The sequence below is a fragment of the Hydractinia symbiolongicarpus genome, chromosome 3 (assembly GCF_029227915.1).
Source record: "Hydractinia symbiolongicarpus strain clone_291-10 chromosome 3, HSymV2.1, whole genome shotgun sequence".
Taxonomy (NCBI): domain Eukaryota; kingdom Metazoa; phylum Cnidaria; class Hydrozoa; order Anthoathecata; family Hydractiniidae; genus Hydractinia; species Hydractinia symbiolongicarpus.
The window spans coordinates 17,082,162-17,103,298 of record NC_079877.1 but is presented as its reverse complement, the minus strand read 5'-3'; the positions used below and the strand labels follow the sequence as shown (position 1 = coordinate 17,103,298).

Below are 21,137 nucleotides of genomic sequence, written 5' to 3'. Positions count from 1 at the left end.
TGACAACATTTCGAAGAATAAGCGTGATATTTTACCGAATGTTTCAAATCCGCTGAATGAAACGTATAAGCTCCGTGGGCACCACAACACTATTTCCGCTCCGTAAAAAAAAATTATGTGGACAACACAGAACAGAGGGATCATGTGAGCACCTTAGTGCATTTTAATTTCCCGATTATATTTAATGAAGAGAAAGAGATATGTAAGGAATGCGGTTTATTAACAATGTCATTTTATGTCCGTTAATTGATTACAGTACAATATTTTTGTTCCCTTGTGCAAGACAATTATACAGAGATGTAAACAAACTCTAGGTCGGCTGTAGATTGATTTTTATCCATCATACTGTGTCTAGCTAACTAGTTGAAGATTTTTTGTTATGTTTGCTGATATTGGTACAAGCTATTTTCCTGTAATTAATTTTGGGAAATTCGTCAACATTTCTTCCTATTCGATAACTTTATTTTTACAATATTTGCATTTTTTTTTTGCATGTGTTTTTTTGACACAATCACACAGTTCTTATTTTGATGGCAACCACACTGTAACTTGATTCTTTTTCTCCTAAGATGCAATGTTTTATTAGTTATTTAATTAGTCATAATGAGTGGACAAAATAGTAAGAGCTAGCTACTGTAACAAGGTTTTCAAAATATATATATGTAAAATTTGTTTAGAAGAATACAATAATAATTCAAAATTGGTTGTAAAAAAGGGGATATGGAAGTTTTATCTAAAGACTATGCTAATTTTCATGTTGTCACACCACCAGAACAGTCACCAAACCAATCACCATTAAGTTTAAGTCCATCACCTGAACAACGTCATAGTCCTCGAGGACCATCCCTCGAGCAATCCTTACATATTATTGTTGAACCTCAGATGGATGGTCATACCAACTTTATTCATTTAATAAACCCACCAACTGGGCAAATATTATCATCATTTCTAGCTGAGCATGGCTCTCATATTGAAATCCAACCTGGTGTTTATTTCCGTGTTCCTTTTCCACATGAACATGGTTACCAGTACCCAGCTGTGCCTCCAATGCAACAACCACAAGCTTACCCATCACATTATCCAGGTAATGCAGTTCCTTCACATGCAACAAATGATACTTTACATGTACATACTGGCCATATGGTCATTCCCACACAACAATATAATCCGTCTTGTCCTATCCATGGGTCTCCTGTTAGTTCAAATGGCCAACAGAGTGGAGATGAAAGATTAGATAAACGTCGAGAGAAATTACAGAAAAAATTAAGAGAAAAAAATGATCAAATGAAATGTACATGCTTCAAGTATCAAAATGAACCACAACATCAGAGCAGTGATGCAATTGATGGGGGAATGGTAGATACACATTGTCAATCATCCTCTACAGGTATATACCTTAAATTTAATTTTTTTTACTGTTGTACGTAATTTGAGCAAAGTATTTAAAATGTTCATGTAATGTAATTACATGAACATTTTGGACAGTAATTAAAAATTTAAGACTAAATATGACAACAATGGTTTTTAACAATAAACAATGGGCTTAATTCACAGGATGTTTCAGAGTGATTCATGATCTGTTGTGAAAACTATTTAGTATCCTTACAATTTTGTTTTTATAACACATGAAGTTATAAGAGCATTTGACGTGTTTTGTCATTTAAGTGTGATTCCTAAATTGTCACCCTTGGTATATTTTAGTGAAATGTTAAATACTTTTACAAAATTAAATTGTACTGATTTTATTGTTCTTGGTAAAAGAAAATCCTTCATTCCTAGTGCTTTTTTCCTTGTGTGTATAGTTCATGTAATGGGTTATCAATTTGTGTTGAAAACATTTTGCTCTTGATTACCCAAGCATGGTCTACCATATAATACTTTGAGCATGATTCTTCATGTTGATAGGCATGATAAGTTTTGTGAAAAAGATTTAATGCTTCTCTTTGTGTTTCCTATTAAAATTATCCCTTACCCTTTTTTAGTTATCATTTTATGGTTTATATTTCCCCTCTCTCCAATTTCCATTTTATTTTTTGGCATTATATTTTAAGTGCTAGATTATTAAAATTAAATTAAAAGTTCAAATTTTTAAAATACTAATTATGAGGATTAAATTGTTTATTCTAAAATTTAACTGTTAATGTATAACCGATTCATAGTTCATTTTAAAAAAAATAAAAGCTAAAAATGGCCCCCAATCTGAAACTTTTTTAATTTTTTTTTGTAATTTCAGTGTTCAGGCTTTCTGAACCCTTCTTCAGTTACGATGACAGGGCTTATCTTTCTTGTGAACTAAAACATTTGCTTTATAGAATTTGTATTGTGTGATGAATCAATAACACCCAGTATTGAACTTCGTTGACCTTTTTAAAATTTTGACAGTTTCTTCTAAACCTTCTTTTTATAAAAAATGGTATATTTCTAAACAATGAATTTATTTTTGTACTGTACTGTAACGTCGCCAATAATGTAGTTTTTTTGTTGTCTATATTTGTACTGTTTTAAATAAAAAATTGTTGTTCTTATGTGAAATTCTGAATTTTAGTAAGTAGTTAATAGACTTCTCCCTTCCACATCGTACCTTTGATAAAAAAACATCGAAACACTAAATAAAGACTATTGCTTTAAATATATATACATTTTTTCAAGCATTAATATTTATATGAATATGTGATTTAATCCAGAAATAAACAAAACTTATAAATACCTATAAATTTTTATATATTGCCAGAAAGGTAACCAATGCTGATAATTAGAAACAAATTGGCTTAACATTTCTTGAATGTCTTTGTGCATGACATCATAATAAACAAACAAGTCAGTTCTAATTTCATACAAAAAAAGTAACACATCAGGGCAACCACTTGCCCTTTAAAATGCTTTGAAATTCCAGGAAATGGAGTATATTCCTGAAAAAGACTACTGTAAAGTTGCAAAAATGAGAAAAACTCCTGGAAAAAAAATTTTCTCATTCTATTTTTGTGTAGATTTATTTTTAAAAATTTTATTATCCTGTTAAATATTTGTTTAGTTGTTCTGAAACTTTTTGTCTGTTAATATTTTTAGGAATAATATTTTTTTCAAAACATTAAGCTCTACCAGTTGATAACATGACAACTTATTAATAAAAATTTCTAACACCCACCATGATAAAATCTCAAAAATGAAAATGCTATAAATTCTGATCTAATGGATTGTTTGGGATTTACTCAGTACTTATCCATTTTCATGTGCATAAAGGATATTGGATAGGTGATGATATTTTCTACAATTTTAAAATTACTGGTAACATCACCCAAAATATGCAGACATCAGCAATTTTGCTAGTTTTTTTGATACAACTTCCCTTTGTGACCTTTTATATAGCTTACTAAAAAAAATACCGTAATGACATTCTACAGATTTTTTTATAATATCACCTCTTTTCATGCTTATGAGAGTGAAAGAGCAAGCTGTTTTAAACCAAGGGTGTTGCCCTGCTGCACAATTTCATTCATGATGTGTTAAAGATTTATTCATGGAAGGAGGTGAGGATATCAGGCCAAGTAAAAAATGACATCACAAAAAAACTATAGACTTTTAAGTAGAGAAGCACAAAAATAACTTGACCTTCTTCAGTAAGATTAGTTGAAAATTTTTGTTAAGTTTGAAGTGTACACCAAATCCTTGGTGGATTAAACGCTTTAAATGGTATTTCTTTACCTTGGCTTAGGAATTTTTATTCCAGTATTCCTCTTTGTTCTTAATAAAAATAATGACCATTAATTGGTTTAACAATCCTCATTATTATATATAGTCTATTTCTGACAGTTCTGCAAATTATTCAATGTTGTTAGCACATATGTGTTTTTAATATGGCAGACCATCTAGGTAATTATTATAATCAAATGATTTTCCTAATAAATATTTGCTAAAATAGTTTTATTATGTTCAGGCTACCACTACAGTTTTTTGTTGTTTCAATGACTATTTTTATTGTTTTATTTGCTTTGTCATTTTTTTTATCCTATTACTGAAAAGGAGAATGAAAAATGAAAAATCCAATGCTTTATTATATGGCATATATAAACACACATCTCTAAAAATTACGCAAAGTAAAAATAATATTTGTCAGCTGCCAGGTGGCAAGAAAGTAGCTCTAAAACATTGCTAAATAAATTTTAGAAAATATTTGTTTTTATAACCCAACCAACACGCACAGATGAAGTGCTGTTATCTCCTTTACCAGACCTCTTGAACCTATATTGTGGAAAAGATAAACCCATACCAAGGCATCATTTCTATTGTTTAAAAAAATTTTTATGTTGACTTTGTTAAGATAAGATAGAACTTAGTTGGAATAAAAAATAGTTGCCAATACAGATATTATTACATTTAGAATAAAAGCTAAAATTGGTTTTATCTGTAAACATCCAAAATAATCTCACTTTACTTTTCTTTTTACTACTGTTTATGTTTATTGTTTTTTAAATTAAATTAAAACTAATTTTTTAGTTGTAACAGAAGATTCTAATCATGAGTCAGATGAAGAAATTACATTGTGTGTACCTCCGAAAGTAAGACTTCCTTCTTATGCTTTCTAATTTCAACAGAACAGAACTAAATTTAAAGGATGATGCTAACTTTCTCATCATATCAGTGAATTTTCTTAGAAAAAATGCATATTGTTTATCTAGTTAGCTAAATAAATAAAGGACAGTATTGTTCCAGTTTTGGTCTGTTCATTTATTTATAAAAGAAAATTTACGTTGTACAAAGTGGACAAATACAGCTGAAGTTTTTGTAGACATTCTTGTAAGTGTTTATAGCACCTTTGCTTCCCTGTTTTATTGAGCAAATAAATAAAACTTGTTTAGAATTCTCTTTGCTGTATATTTTTTTAGTCCTGTCTGTGTTTGTTTACTACCATGTTTGGTTTTCATATGGGTGAAAATACGATAAAAGTGAGACAAGTCCCCCAAAGACATGACAAGAAGAAACTATAATAAAAACACATTTTTACTTATTACAAAGACTTCTGTTGCCTTAACAAATTTAAAACCATTTAATTAGCAACTAATATTATATATATTGTAGGCATGTGCATCGAGTCCATATGCAATAATTATATCATGGGATGAATGTATATCAAACAACAGCCACCTTTTGAAATGCGAGTTTGACCTACAAATATCAAACAAGGGGCATAATTTCAAGTCAATATATAGGTATGTAAAACGGATATGTTTGATGTGTTAACCATATCGAAAGTTCTAAAGTTACCCTTGTCATACAAAGTGCTACCACAGGCCTATCACTCTCAAACATGCAAAGACACCCAATTCTAAAAAATGATGTACAGATACGCCATTAATTGCTCCACCAGTTCACTAAAAAGTTTGTATGTCTAAGCAATTAGTTCATGATGTGTGGAGAAACCAAACAAATGCATCAGCTTAGAAACATAAAATAAAAATGTAATTGTTAAATTTTTTCTTAATGATTGTCCTTTATTTAAGTGGTCAGGAAACCCAGTATACTGCAATCGGTTTATCACCTGATACAGAATATAACTTCAGGTATAATATACATAAATTTGCACAAAGAGTTTTCATTTCTGTTGGATTTTCCTGCCTTAAATTTATTTTATTTTTCTTATAGAGTATGTGCATTACTTAATGGAAAATGTGGACCATTCTCTAAAACAGTTTTATGTCGTACTCATTGCACAGTACCTGATAAACCTTTGCCACCAAGAATAATACAAAAAACAAAAAATGCATTAACGTTAAAGTGGACTGTAAGTAGAACTATATTTAAAATTAGGTATACAATAATTGTGGAAACAATGCTCTGCCTAGGACTTTTAAGATGTTTTTCACATAAAATAAATAATATCTGCGCTTTTCTTGTGTCAAAAATGACATTTCTTTCTCTCACAGACACCATTGGATGGAGGCTCACCAATCACCTATTACAAACTTCAATGGAGCAGAGTAAGTAAAAATAGAATTAACCAAGGTTCTGTAAGTCACAATATAGTTCCAACAGATCTTTTATATACACTGCATTTTTTTAAGTTATCGTTTTAAGGTAATATTGAACAGATTTTTGATGAAGCATACTTACAATTGAATTTAGAACTTGGACTATTCTCACTTTGATGATCTATTTGTGGGATTACAAAAACAATATAAACATATTCATAAACTGCCTCCAGGTACACCATGTTTGTATAGATTACAAGCTGGAAATGAATTGGGTGCAAGGTGAGTTCTTTTCCTAACTGTTACAATGATTGCCCATCAATGTTTTGTTTATTCCTTAAATCTAACTCTTTCTGCTTAGTGGTGTTATTTTTTTAGCATGTCTTTTTTTTTAAATTTTCTTGCTCAGTCTTTGGAGATTTCTGGATTTCTGCAGAGGCCATTGATGTTGTCAATAAGCATTTTGTATTACCATCAACCTCCATCAACATCAATATCTAGACTAATTTATTAGAATTAAAAACAAGAAAGATTTTTAAAATCTGTTGACAAATTTATACTGTCAATTACATGCTACTTTCACAATGAAAGTGTATTTTACAAAGTTTGGTGGTCAAATAAGATTTCTATTTATTCATGATCCTGTACCTTCTCTTGTCTTGTAATCACTGATAAAAGTGTGTATTTTACATTTTCTAAAGGGACAGTAAACAACAAGATTGCTTACCTGTTTTAACAGTAAGCGGAGGGACAAAAGTCAAAACATAAAAAACTTGTAAATCGTTTAACAAAGCAGTGAAAACTATTTGCTCATTTCACAGGAAATTCCATGAGACAAACTACACACACACACACACTGCAAATCGCATGTGTAAATACAGTTTTAAAAATTTATTAGCATGCAATTTTTTATTTTTAATAAAAAGTAAGAGCCTTACAATGCCTAAAATTTACGTAACAATTTTGTCGAAACAATTGTGTGCTAAGTTTCTTTAATTTTTAAGATTGAGTACATTTAACTTTCTTATAAAAATGCGTACCTTATTAACACATAAAGTACAAAAAAACATTTGTTGTTACAATGTCTGAGTTATATTCAAGTACAATGTTATTGCCATTTCAGTGACTTCAGTCAAATATTGGAATGTTTGACGAGTGCTGGGCCACCAGCACCTCCAGACAAGCCTGAATTATTACAGTGCAGTTTTAATATGATAAAGCTACAATGGAATGAACCTGAAAACAATGGCTGTATGTCCGTTTACGTTTTTTACGTGTATATGTTTTTTGCTCTAAGTGTTTTGTCAGGCCCTTTATTTTTTTTACCATTATCAATATTTTATTTTGTTTTAGCTCCTGTAACCGAATACAAACTGGAAATGGAGGACCCAACAGATGTAAGTAGCATTGTTATAATGGAAAATTAGATAAAGATAGACAAGTGTAGTATATTTTTTGTATTTTTTTAGGGGTATGGTTTCATTGTACAATATTGTGGTGCAGCCAGATCATATTGTTGTACAAAATTACTGCGTAACACTTCCTACAAATTTCGGGTATGTTTTTGGCTGTTAATTTACTAGCAAGAAGAATGATTTTTTCCAATTTTTTGTAATTTGTGATTCAATAATGTTTGTCAAAGACATTGGTGCCTTATTGGCTGATTGATTGATAAACTAATCAGAAAATAATTATTGTTGTACTTCTTTAATTTGCAAACTTGTATATTGTACTTGATGAATTGACATGTATTTGTTAATAATTATTAATAATAAATAGGTGCTTGCAACAAATGACCAAGGTTCAAGCAAACACAGTACACCAATTGTTGTCACCACATATCCAGAGGCTCCTGGAAAAATGGAGAAACCAAAATTAAATGGAAAAATCAGGACACATACCATCCCTGTTAAATGGGGTAAGTATTACTCTCATGATGGGGTAAGTATTACTCTCATGGTATGATGGAATATATAAGTTGGCAGCATTTGGGTTCAGTGTTGATGCATGCCATTAGTAATAGCCATGATTCTAGATTTTAGGTTTTGGAGCAAAAATATCAATTTTTAATCTTGTCTTCACAATATATAGTGGTCATTAGTTTTATCTGTTGTTTAGAGCCTCCAAAGGACACTGGAGGAGATCAAATTATTGGCTATATTTTGGAAATTGACGATGGAAAAGGTATACTGATAGACATTGTGATCAAATCAATCACTTATTTTTTTATAAACATATTGATTTACCTTTTGTTTAATTCAGGTGGCCTTTTTCAGAAAATATATCATGGTTCGGATCGTGAATTCATGATTGATCAAAGAAAGCCTGGGCATAGTTATAGATTACGGGTTGCGTCTGAGAGCAAAGCTGGCATTGGCCCTGTATGTTATTTTTGTTATTATGTCAAAACTTGATAGTTGTAATAGAGAAACAAAACATATTTGTCTTTTCCATTAGTGGTCACCCATTGCAACCATGACAACAGTACCTGTATGTCCACGTGATTTATTACCACCAAGGTTATCAAAAAATGCCCAACCTGAAATGAAAAATTTATATATAGAATGGGGTAAGTCACTTTCGTTATACAAACAAATGCTAGTATAAGTGAAAGAACAATTATAGTTAAAGGGCTACAAAACGTGCTGTTGATTTACACAAAAGTTAAGCCTGTGGCAGGGGTAAGAAATATAAAGACATTTTATTGTATCGCAAGTCCTCCCGCAAAGGAATTTATTTACATTCAGGAAACAAGATGGCGACTGAGACAACGCTTCTTCCCAGCCTATTATTTTGCATTCTCTAACATTGAAGATCTTGCAAACAAATCAAAAAAAGTGTGTGTAAAAAAAAATTATTTTCGTAATTAGTAGAGTAGTAAGATGTAAATCATCTTAGATATTATATTGACACAAAAATGTAACTAAAACCAAAGGAAATTACCTTACAAATATTTAATATCCATAATTTATTCTACATAAACACGTAAGTGTTTTGGTAGAATAAATTACTTGCTTTACTTACTTTTAAATCTTTTTTGACTGAGCTTCTAAATTCTGCACAGAAACATACTAAATTATTGCAGATAAAGCCATTTGAGGTAACAACGATGACTTTAAAATAATTTTAGAGGTATTAATTACCTCCTTAAGGCTAATTAGTATAGCTTTTTAACAAATACAGTCCCTCTTAATTGTATCAACTTATTTTACCGCAAAAAAGAATACTGGAAGATAATGCATTATCTAGTAACTCTCGTTAGTTTTTAGCCTTGCAAAAGTCACTCTAGGAAAACTTTCTATGAAATAAGTAATAAAGATTGTTTTGTGATACGACTTCTACTTTCAACTCTAGATCCTCCTTTGGATAAGGGTGGTGCAGCGATTTCAAATTATGTTGTTCAGATGGCACACTCACCTAAACAAGGTAGATAATTAATTTTTAAACACACCACAAAACAATTCTCTATTCTAATAGCTGGTCATTTTTACATTTTTTATACAACTTTATTCTCAGTATTCACTACTCACCTGTTAGAAGGTGGCGTTGTATGAAGATGCAACAGATTCTATTATAAGGGCAATCCATTTTAAACTTTCTTTTTTTCCTTTTTAGAATTTTGCAAAGTATACAATGGAGCAAAACAAAGTTGCCACATTCCAAATTTATTACCTGGGACAGATTATTTCTTTAAATTGCAGTGCTTCAATTCTGCAGGGGTGAGTGTTCATGCATCTAAAGTGATTGAAAAACACTTTAGCAATCATCTTTACTATCTGCAAAAACTACATGCGTTACAGGCTTGAGTACAATTTATTTTATACTAATTGCAGGCAAGTCCATGGTCACCAATTTCGACATTAAGAACTGCTCCTGGTCCGCCGGACTCACCACTGCCACCTCTGGTGAGCTTTAAATCACCCACACATATTCGATTGGATTGGAATGTAAGTGCATTAAAGTTTTTAACGTACATGTTTGTTTAGTGTGAATGGATAAGAACCAGACTCTTCTTTTCTTTGCTTATAACAGGAACCTGTGTTACATGGTAGTGAGGTCACTGGATATTGTGTGGAGAAGCTTGAGCAGGAAACGTTTCACAAGGTAAAAGACAAATCAACTGATTTACTTTTTGTCAATGTGTGGGATTCTACCTCTGACTTTTTATTCTTATATCGTAATAGATTTATCAAGGAACTTGTTTATTTTGTGAAATAAAAAGAAACATTGAACCCGCCAATGTTTACTACTTTCGAATACAGGTAAGGTATTACATTTTTTGTTTTACTTTTTAAGAATTACTCTAGCGTATTGTGATAGATGTTCTGTTCACCCTTTGTAGGCTCTAAGTAAAGCTGGCAACAGTCCATACAGCCACATCTGCACAGTCCAGACGCCACCAGCCCCTCCATGTTCTGTCACAGATATCAAAGTTGTAAGTTTGTTAACTCTTTTTAGTTTGAGAAGATTTTATCAGCATATTTTTAACGAAGGATAAAATCTATACTGTTTTCGTAATGTGAACTTCGCATGGGTGCTTGCGTTGTTTCTACACAGGTTTAGGTACCAGGCTGTATTTCTATAGTATTTTAACAAGTTTAAATTTATTATATGTCAAAAAAGTGTAAAACAACTTAATAATATATAATGAATAATGAATTTATGTATCGTGAATCATGATAATTTTGTTCTCGCTCTATAGTGCAATTCTCTAATTCAAACCATGAGTACAGGTTCTTGAGGAGGCAAATATTCGCGTAGACGATTTTTTTCGGATGAATTTTCATTTTGGCTAAGGTTTTTAATTTTTACATGTTACGAATCGCCCGAATTCAAACTTAAGGAGTCTTAACATCATTTTACTTTGCCCGATGATGGGAGAAGGATCTCCCGAAACGTCGCCTACTAAACTATCATGTTCAAGAAATGATAAACTTTCCACAGTAATATTAAGGAGTCTTTTTTTCGTTATTCCACAAAAGAGTATATCATTTAGCATCCTTAAATGCTAAAAACTCATTTTAAATATCATTATGCAAGTCAATGGGCATTTATAGATTGAACAAACTTCGAATTCATGTCTTGTTCAATGGAAGCATCCTGTAGATAATGGTTCGCCAATTTATGAGTATGTTGTGGAGGCAACTGGCACAACATCACTTATATGTACTGTACCCTGTCCTAAACTCTCCCCCGTGCGTGAAAACACAAGTATGGAATCAACGCATACAGACAAAAGCTTGGAAGATGATGACAGTGATGTAGACAGTGTGGTGGAGAGCGATAATGAAATAGTAACTGTCGGAACTGACTCATTTACTGGTTCTGAAACCTCCTCCTCAGTGGCTTCAGCAATGAGAGATGACACGATGGAATATAGACTGACTGGTTTAACTGCGGATGCCTCCTACAAGTATTTGTCTAATAAATTTTTTTTCTTTGTTTTGGCTAATTGTAGTTAGTAAACATAAGGGCTACACCAGCGATTTTTTTTAAAGGGAAAAGGGGCTAAGGGAAAACAAGGTAAAAGGTGAGAACAATTGAATCACTATTTCCTTGGGGATAGGTCTATGAATGCATGTAAACAAAAAAAAAACTCTGTTTTTACTTGCAACCGCATTTTCCATAGGGACTACGGCAAAAACCCTCCGTGCTAACTTCTAGACAATGTTTTGTTTAGGTTACGACTTCAAGCCGTCAATCAATGCGGTGCAGGCGTGTTCAGCCATCCAATTCAATTCTTTACCAAAGAATTACCTCCCCTTCCACCATCGTTGAACTCATCAGCGGTTTCATACCACAGCCTGAAACTGAAGTGGGGTGACTCAAGTTCGTCGAAGAGATCACTTGCCGTACTTAATCATACACTGCAAATACAGAATAAATCTGGAAGGTCTGTTTCCTTTTTTTTATAAATCAACGGAAAAAGTTTTCATCAAACATGTTTTTGACGGTTTGAGGTGACGTCATAAAGATATTTTCAGAATGTATTCTGATTCTTTAAAGTCAGTTGACAATGTCTTCCATGTATACCTTTACAACCTGAAGAGGAAGGAAAAGTGTCCAATTTAAGTAATTTCTCTTGATTCACTTTTAATTTTCTCCCTTTCTTAACATTTAGCTTTACTTCCATCTACTCCGGCATTGGCACCTCCTTTACAGTGAGCAAATTGAAGGAACTTACTCCGTACTGTTGCAGAATAAGATCGAAAAATGACGCAGGCGAGGGAGAGTTTTCTAAACCGAAAATTTTTTACACAAAAGCTCAGCCACCCAGTGCTGTAAGAGGTACTTTATTGTATGTTTCGTTTATGTGACGTACGAAATATTTTTGAGCCTGGATCCAATGAAAATGTAGTACGCAATTCTTATCCTGTGTTAGTGGTTCAACAATGTAAATGCATGATGCAATCTCATGAAGAATGTTTTGTATGTTACAATTAACACATGGAGAAGCATTGTATAGTTAAAACGTGCTGAGCAGATTAGGATTTTGAAAATGAAACATACTTACCAGGTTAGGATAGCGATACATTCGCATGTGTTGTAAGATAGGGGCTAAAAGGTTAGCATTGAAACATACCCAGACGATTAGCGCTATAGAATCGAGGCAAAGTTAAAAGGTACTTGAAAGTTGTTTGTGCTTCAGATGTACTTTGAGAAGGTTACGTAACACAATCTGATCGGTACATGCTTCTTAGGTCATTGTATCATCGCGTTTTTAGATTTGAAAACGAAAAATATTAAACAATCATCAGTAGATCTGTCCTGGTCTCGATGTGACAAGCTACGCGAAGATGACGTCATTGAGTATGTCGTTCAACAAATGCATCAGGACCACTCAAAAGATTTCCTGCAGGTATGAAAGATACAATATCCATCTGGTGATAGTTTCTTACAACCGCGGGATTGTTTAAATTTATAATTCATTTTAATACATTTTATTAGAGCAATTTTATAAAAACAACAAGGCTAGAAATGGCTGAAAAAATAAAAACAATGGAAAGAGTAAAATTTTACTAATTTTCTCTACAAAACGCAAGAAACATTGTGAAATAAACATTCTAGGCAAAATTTTCGCGAAATCGCTTGTTTATTTTTTGCGAACTTGTACTCAATTAAACCATAAATATTTGTAATACTGTAAAATTAATAAAACTACTCCAAATATAAGAACAAAATATTGCAGGCGGAAAATGTTACAAAAAAATTAGAACACCTCGTGGTGTCAATGACTCTTACATAAAAATATGTTTATCTTTTTTCTTCTGTGTGTAAGATACAAGCTCTATGTTTTAACATTTTTATTTTAGGTATATTGTGGCACTGACTCACATCACATTGTAACAGGATTAAAACCCGATCAAAACTATCAATTTAGAGTAAACGCGGTTCGAACCCTATCAGAAAATATTCGATTAAGCGCTCCTTACGGGGTCAAGGAAATCAAGGGTGTTTTTAGTCCTGTGGTTAGAGTGCGAACACTTTCTGAAGTCACCATTGTGGAGAGTGACGCAAAGAATGCTATTAAAGTTCCTGATGGCGAAGAATGTAAACAAAGACGTTTGACAGATACACATATTGCTTTAGCCATACTTGGAACTTTCTTGGTGCTGTGCATGCTGATTGCCATAGTGCTAAGGGGAGTTCTTGGTGGGTATTAACAACGTGGTTTCCATATATACCTTTAGCAAATTTCGTTATTTTAAAAGTTAAATTATATTCTATGTAATGTCAAGCTTCAATTCTGTGAACGCGAAATTGAAGCTTATTCGTTGACGAAGTTTATAGAAAGCTTCTATCACACATCTATGAGGTTGATTTGCGAGTGGGAAATGGTACTGCTTTCAACAAAATCTCGCATTTTTTTTTTTTTTTTTTTTTTTATATGTTTTTAACCTGATCTTTAAAAACGCACCGAATCAAATATTTTGGACATGATAATTTGATGGGTTTTTAACTATTTTTTTCTTTGCTATTTCGTATGTTAAAATGTAGATACTTGTAGAAATTTATTAGAAAAACACACGCCTTATATAATAACCATTTTCGTTGGGCTGTTAGATTTATAAATATATATTATTATATTCAGTATTATAAGAAAGCAAGTATATTTATTGTTGTATTAGCGAACAAAATTTTCGTGTTTTCTTGAACTTTTCAGTGATGCGTGACTTGTGTAAATCTTCCGCCCATAGCTTTAAGGTTGAATGCATTTGCTATACTTTTAAAGTCTGTTTGTTTAATGTAGTATTGTTTATGGCCTTTGTCAGGTTGGCGGTCTATTTTTTGTTGAATGTTTTCAGTGTGCTTGTATTACGTGTCAGCAATCTCGTGCCCAGAGCTCTTTTGTCGATTGCCAGAATGAAAAAGAGTTCTGGAGACGAGGTGATCTGTATTAGGTGAGTCACACTGAGTGCCATCTCGCATCAATTTGCCTCGAAGCAGTACTTGACAATGCGGATGATTTCTCTCAGTGTAAACTAACCTTTATATAGAACCTGATCTATTTTAAGATAACTATTTTTCTCTGTTTCTGTTATTGGTAATTTTTATGGTGTTGTTATGAAAAGAAATCCTATATTTTTTTTACACAATATGATGAAGCAGTAAAATACGCATAATTCAGAATAATATATTCGTTCATAGTATTAATTATGCGAAACTTTTTTGATAATAAATTAAATACAGGAGCGTTGTTTTGTAGTCTATAATCTCAAGCTAATCGTAAACATTTTAAAATTAACTTCGTTTCTAGGACTGTTCACTTTTTTTGATAATCGCTGTCTGATTGTCATGGGAAAGTCGTGGGAACGAGGTTGTAAACCAGTTTAATTAATTTTGACGAAAGGTAATTTCGACTCTGTTAAGACTTAAATAAAGAAGACTTGAACGAAGTTGATTGGTTTTTAGTATGCTGCATTTCCACTCAAGAACAAAATTGAATGGGATCGGAACGGAACAGAACAGAACAAGAAAAATACTTCAATTTGATTAGCTGCTAATAATTTTTGTATTCCTCCTGTCCATGAAAAATGTTGAAATGCTTTCAACTTTCAGTTTGGATCATAACGGAAAGTTTTATCAACCAACCAGATATCAAAAATCACGATTGTCCAATCCGATCCCTTTCGATCCATTCTTGAGTAGGAATTGAGCTTCAAAGGCTACCTACACCGATAATTATAAATTGTCGTTTAGCGTTTTTTAGCTATTATGACGTTACATTATCATGTGTCGATTACAGTCAAACCTGTATATAGCAAATACTCCCGATAAATCGAGTTGTCCGCTAAATATTATGCTATATACAGAGCTTTTTGTTGTCAATGCGGAAATTCTTCGCTATGTCCAGGTTTGATGTGTTATATTTAGTTCAGTTAAAGTGACGAGAAAAAATATCACGTGACAAAAGCAGCTTCTTTTCTGCGTATTTAGTTGGGCTGAAATGGTACACGTTTTTTTATTAGAGCCGAGTCTATTATAAGAACATTTCGCCAAAAATTACACCCTAAATATATTGAAAGTTTCCATGCTTCAAATTTATGTTCGGTTTGTTCAAAACAATAACCGTGTGCAATAAAAAAGTATATTACTTTGCTGCCAGTGTTAAGAAAGTATAAGCTGTAAATGTTAGAAATGTTTAAATTTGTTTCTACACATTTGTTTTTCTTGATAAAAACGTTGAGGTTGATTTTTTTAAAAATGAAGAACATAAGGGGGTGTTTACATGGGAGATCTCGTCCCGGAATAAAACTGGATGAGGTCATCCCTGTCTCTGGCCAAAGTTTTAATACTGTTATTGATGAAATTATTCAAAACTCGCCCCGGATGTAATAGAGATGTAAACAAAATAAGTTTCATCCCGAGACAAAACTCATCCCGGGATGAAATTTCATCCAGCCTATATGTAAACGTAGTCTAAGAACGTACTCAACCTGAACTTCTTCATAAACTATAGACTACTTTCTGCGTGGTGTAGTTGTTTTGATTTCATTTTGAGAGCAATGGGCATGCGCGGAATTTTGTGTAATTAATGAAGATAAAATATTTTTTTGTGTAGCATAAAGGGGATTTTCACGAAGCGAATTAAACGGCAATTTCGCTTTTTAATTTTCACGACAAAATATATTAGACGTCAAATTCATTGTTTACATTGATTAACTGCGTTCTGATTGGTCTAAAACTAGCAGCGAAACGTTTAGCCGCGAAAAAGTAGGAACTGTTTCTACTTTTCACCGACGCAAATATTTCGATGCAAAATCATAACAAACAAAACTGCGCATGCGTCGACTTCGGCATTCAATTCGCTTCGTGAAAATCCCACTTAAGATTAAAGAGGAACTGGAATTAAATTTTAACTATATTCTTCTAATTCTTCTTAAATTTAAATTACTATGTGCTGTTGTTTATATTTTCCACCTACAGAAATGCTGCTTGCGCATGTGCAAAAAAACCGCAAACTTTTTTTTAACTTTTGTAAACATTGACTAGTCTATAAGAACAAAATAATGTGAATTACTTGATTCCGAACATTTTATCGTTCTTTTTAAATTAAAATTACTTAATCATCTATTTCTTGCAGTCTTAAAAAGTATTCATCATCACAAATGGTCAGATGACCAATGGTGATGATACCTTCCTAATTTTAGGAAAAACAACAAATAAGAACATCTGAAGTGTAAAATAAAAAGCACATCCAGTTTTGTCTTTTTTATTAAAAACAATGTGTAGAGAAACAACGTGTGTGTTCATTGTTCTTTTAATAAGCACAACAGGAGAACAACGAGAGTAAACGCGCATTGTGACCGGCTCACACCTGCTACACAATGCGCAAATCTTTTGTTGTTGTGTTTAAAAAATTCACTGTCAGGTATTTTTAAACACATTTCAGTATGGTTGCTTTATTATACACACAATGCTATTACCTGCTATTTTTTTTGAAAAAAGCACAAAAATATGCTACAGCCAATCAAAGGGATCACAGAGTCGTTACAGCCAATAGGAACTAAAGAAACATTTTGCGAATTAAATACGACCAATGAGCGTAAAAGAAATGTGGGTTAAATTTTTTTGAATGAAGATTGAATGAATAAATGGGAATGAAAAGATAGAGAGAGCAAGGAGTTAAAACATCAAAGGTTAATTTTTTTGCTATAAAAAATGGCTGAGGTCCAAATACCGATCAAACTGGAGACAGATGGCGAGAAAGGTGAGTTGGTTTTTGGTTGCGACTTGCAAAATATGACGTTATTTTGAACTGCCCATGCTTCGTTAAATTTCATTCAGTTAAAATCAAACTCGCAAAGCACATGTTTTTCGCCTAAGTGTTTTTCAAAATGTTAGATTGTGAGAATGAGTCTGGGTTTGAATTACTATCAGATGGTATTATTTCATTAATTTTACTTCATGCATAGGAAAAACAGAGACTTGATTATAATTACTTAATTCATAAACAGGGGGAGTAAATTAACACGTTTTGATTTTCAAAAACATAACGCCTGAAGGCTTTTTGTTTTGTTTGTCGAAACTATATGCTAAAGCGTTCCTGCTCTTAAAATTTGCAAAAAAGTGCGCCCTTAAAAACATATATTCGATAATATTTCCTTTAATCCACTGATATAGGTTACCCAGACGATATAATCGAAAAGAAGATATTGTCGCCGTGCCGTGTTTGCGGTGACAAATCGTCCGGCAAGCATTATGGCGTTTATACTTGTGACGGGTGTCGTGGTTTTTTCAAACGTGCCGTACGACGAAACTTGATGTTCCAATGTAAAGAAAACGGAAATTGTCAAGTGGATGTTGCTCGACGTAATCAGTGTCAAGCGTGCCGCCTGAGAAAATGTTATGAAGTTCAAATGAACAGAGATGGTAAGTGCGATCCATGTCTGCATTCACCATTATTATTACTTTACTATCAAAATTAGTGGGGCTAGTACATAAAATAGAAATCACTGACTAAAAAGGAAATAATTTGCTTCTCAAACTCCCGTTAAATACCATTTTATAATAACTCTTCAATTAAATGTTTCAAAAATCATCAAATGTGGGAATATGGAAGATGTATGTTTTTGTTTTCGTTAATACGTTGGCTGGCGATAAAACTCAAGTTCAACTTTTTCGACATGTTTGGCAGAAGTGAACGACATTTCAGCGTTGAAAACATAAAACCTTCAGCATTTGGCATTACCGCTGGTGAAGGCGCGAGACACCAGCATGTGAACAAAAAACATTTGCTGTACTTTCTTCGCTTCATGCACATCAGGCTATTCTGCCGAATGAAGCCAACGTGATAAACCAACTCCCACATCCTGTTGTAACATTTGGTGAATAATTTAGCTACACTTTCATGAAATGTGTATTCCCATGTTTTTCTGTTTAAAAATAATCAATAAAACTTCCGCTTTGCATTGTTATTATTTTGGTTTTTATTTTTTAAGGAACAATTTCTTAAGAACACAAACCTCAAATTTTGTCGAGTTATCGCGCTGCAGTTTTTTTATATTAACACAAAATTCCGAAAAAATTACAAAAAAATAACAAGTTAGGCTAAATTCTTGATTTGTGCTCAAAATAAGAACAAACCAGGCTAAAAGTAGCTTAAAAAAGAACAGGCCACGCTCAGGTCAGATTGTACTGGTCTTATAAAAAAGACACACAGAATTTCCAGGTTTATTCCTTAGCTCTAGTAGCCAGAGGGGCATATTTGTCAAATCTAAAATTCCTTATTATTTAGCTGTACAACATGAGAGAGCCCCGCGTAACGCCAACAACAACCAACAACAACAAAACAACCCAAATCACATGGTACAAATGTCTCAACAGCAGCAACCACAACACATGCAATCCAACCAAAATAACCTCAATTTTATGAACTTCGATCAACCATTTCAAACGCAGCAACAAGCACGAACTTTTAACAATAATTTTAATCAGTTTCCAATGATGACACAAACAACAAACTTCTCTCCGCCGCAGACTCCCGAAGACGAAAATAATGATCATAAAAGTGGTTTCATGAACATCGCCTCACTTCTTCAAGCTGCTAACGGACTAGGAAATCCACATATAAATGGACTTGGGGCTGGACCAACAAGTCCATTCTCGTTATGTGATAAGATGAATGTGAATGGGATGGAAGATGTTACCGCAGATGTGAACGGAGATTTTGGATTACCACCGTTGATCAATCCGGACAAAATCTACGAATCTTCTGTCCGTATTTTATACATGTCAATAAGTTGGGCAAGAAGTATACCGACTTTTTTAGAACTTCCATTTGCCGATCAAGCTTTACTTCTTGAGGAATGCTGGAGTGAACTTTTTTTACTTTGTATGATACAATGCTCGTTGCCCATGGACCTCGGCGTATTGCTTACGGCTGCCGGTGCTCACACTGAGAAATCAACGAACAAAGTAGGGAACAGCATGCAAGACTTAAGAATTCTTCAGCAAATCGTACAACGCTTTCAAAGTTTATCGATTGATTCGACTGAGTACGCTTGTTTGAAAGCTACAGTGATGTTTAAGCCAGGTTAGTTATGAATATGAGAAACTCGCTGACTGACAGTTAAGATAAAGTCTCACCCGAGTTCTGAACTTTGATTCTTAAAATTACCTTACGCGATTAAATGAACCGAATTTTGTCTTATTTTTAGATCTGCAAGGTTTACGCTGTGGTCAATACGTGGAGAACTTACAGGATTATGCTCAAAGCATGCTGGGTGAATACGTACGGACTGCTCACCCCAACAATCCTGCTAGATTCGGAAAACTTTTGTTACTTCTGCCTTCACTTAGATCTATTCGGCCGAAAACTATAGAAAACTTATTTTTCCTTGGAGGAATTGACCCATTACCCTTAGAGAAAATGTTGTGTGATATGTTCAAGCCAAGTTAGCTGGAACAACGTCACGAAATTTATACGTTGAAATTTTCTGTACCTCTTTTATGTATATATTTGCATTTTTTACGCTTTGTTACCCTATTACTAATTTAAAAAACATCATTTCTGCTTGTCGAATAGTGATACTACTGGGGAAAATGGTTGAAAAATGGACACTTTAAAGATGTCCTAAACCGAGTCTTTGAAATGTCAAAATCGAAGGCCTGAAAGATTTTAAGTTGCAGCTTTTTTTTAATACTAGTCGGTGGCCCGTGGAATAATCCATGTGTTCGCCCGTCCTATTTATACAGCATTGCGTGCGTCTCGCTACTTGCGTTACCATTTTGCGTGACAGACACATACGAGTATTATAATATAGACTAGTCGTTAGCCCGTGGAAAAATCCACGGGGTCGTCCGTCCTTCAAATTAACCCGTTGCAACAAAGTGGACAGAAATATATCGCATTTGGTATTCATGCGCATTTTAAAAATTCGTGTTTCCGTTACGGGACACGGCTTTCGCGGACACACAGACAGACAGACGACGGCTATTATTAAAGAGACTAGTCGTTAGCCCGTGGAAAAATCCACGGGGTCGCCCGTCCTTTAAATTAACCTGTTGCAACAAAGTGGACAAAAATATATCGCATTTAGTATTGGTGCACATTTTAAAAATTTCGTGTTTCCGTTACGGGACGCGGCATTCGCGGGCACACAGACAAAATACGGCTATTATTAAAGAGACTAGTCGTTAACTACGGAAGCCGATAGGTGCAAAAAGTCTTTTCCAAAATTCTGTGAAAATGTTTGCCGAAATAATAAAGATGTTTTTCAACATAGTAAAAATGTTATTCGAAATAGTGAAAATGTTTCTCTAAATAAAACTGGGACAAGTTGTGGTCTGGGAAGAAAACTATGGATAAGCGCGTCTTTTGTTCATGTACTATATCTGATAAATATTGCATATATATCAAATAATACTTGAATATTTGCACTGTCATCATAGATTAAAAATGTCATTGCAAACATTTTGAAATTATGATTGAAAAACTCTGGGTTTGAAACGCCGAAATTGCTTGACTCAAGTCGTTGTCTAGAATGGAAAATGCTATGCGAAATGAACTCCGACTCCCCACCAGGACAAGCGGTTACAGGACTATGTGGAGCATCAGGCTAAAACTTTTTCATGGCTTCTTTGTCCCAAGAGATGTTGTAATGATTAAAGTAAAACAGCTTGACACCTAAGGTTGCATAGAACGTGGAAAACGTAGATTAGTGAGAA

General features: G+C 33.2%; 2 protein-coding genes across 3 annotated transcripts; both read left to right on the top strand.

The window, feature by feature from the left end:
• Positions 1–472: 472 nt before the first annotated feature.
• Positions 473–15,383, top strand: LOC130636024 (fibronectin type-III domain-containing protein 3A-like). 2 transcript variants are annotated; one of them, XM_057445601.1, is made up of 25 exons: positions 475–1,387; positions 4,495–4,556; positions 5,077–5,207; positions 5,499–5,558; positions 5,641–5,779; positions 5,922–5,975; positions 6,121–6,248; positions 7,090–7,217; positions 7,320–7,363; positions 7,436–7,522; positions 7,746–7,884; positions 8,085–8,150; positions 8,229–8,347; positions 8,424–8,535; positions 9,321–9,392; positions 9,582–9,685; positions 9,800–9,913; positions 9,999–10,070; positions 10,151–10,228; positions 10,309–10,401; positions 11,024–11,379; positions 11,647–11,859; positions 12,088–12,254; positions 12,692–12,825; positions 13,280–15,383. In XM_057445601.1, the coding sequence occupies exons 1-25, from the start codon at positions 721–723 to the stop codon at positions 13,628–13,630; spliced, it is 3,690 nt and encodes a 1,229-aa protein (XP_057301584.1). In that variant the 5' UTR covers positions 475–720; the 3' UTR covers positions 13,631–15,383. The 2 variants fall into 2 exon arrangements, with proteins under 2 accessions (XP_057301585.1, XP_057301584.1); XM_057445602.1 differs by lacking the exon at positions 5,499–5,558 and having other exon boundaries at positions 473–1,387.
• Positions 15,384–16,911: 1,528 nt separating this feature from the next.
• LOC130636023 (nuclear receptor subfamily 2 group E member 1-like) lies at positions 16,912–19,977 on the top strand. Its single transcript, XM_057445600.1, has 4 exons — positions 16,912–17,178; positions 17,592–17,840; positions 18,706–19,503; positions 19,628–19,977. Exons 1-4 carry the CDS (start codon positions 17,130–17,132, stop codon positions 19,867–19,869), a joined length of 1,338 nt encoding a protein of 445 aa, XP_057301583.1. The 5' UTR covers positions 16,912–17,129; the 3' UTR covers positions 19,870–19,977.
• The last annotated feature ends 1,160 nt before the right edge of the window (positions 19,978–21,137 follow it).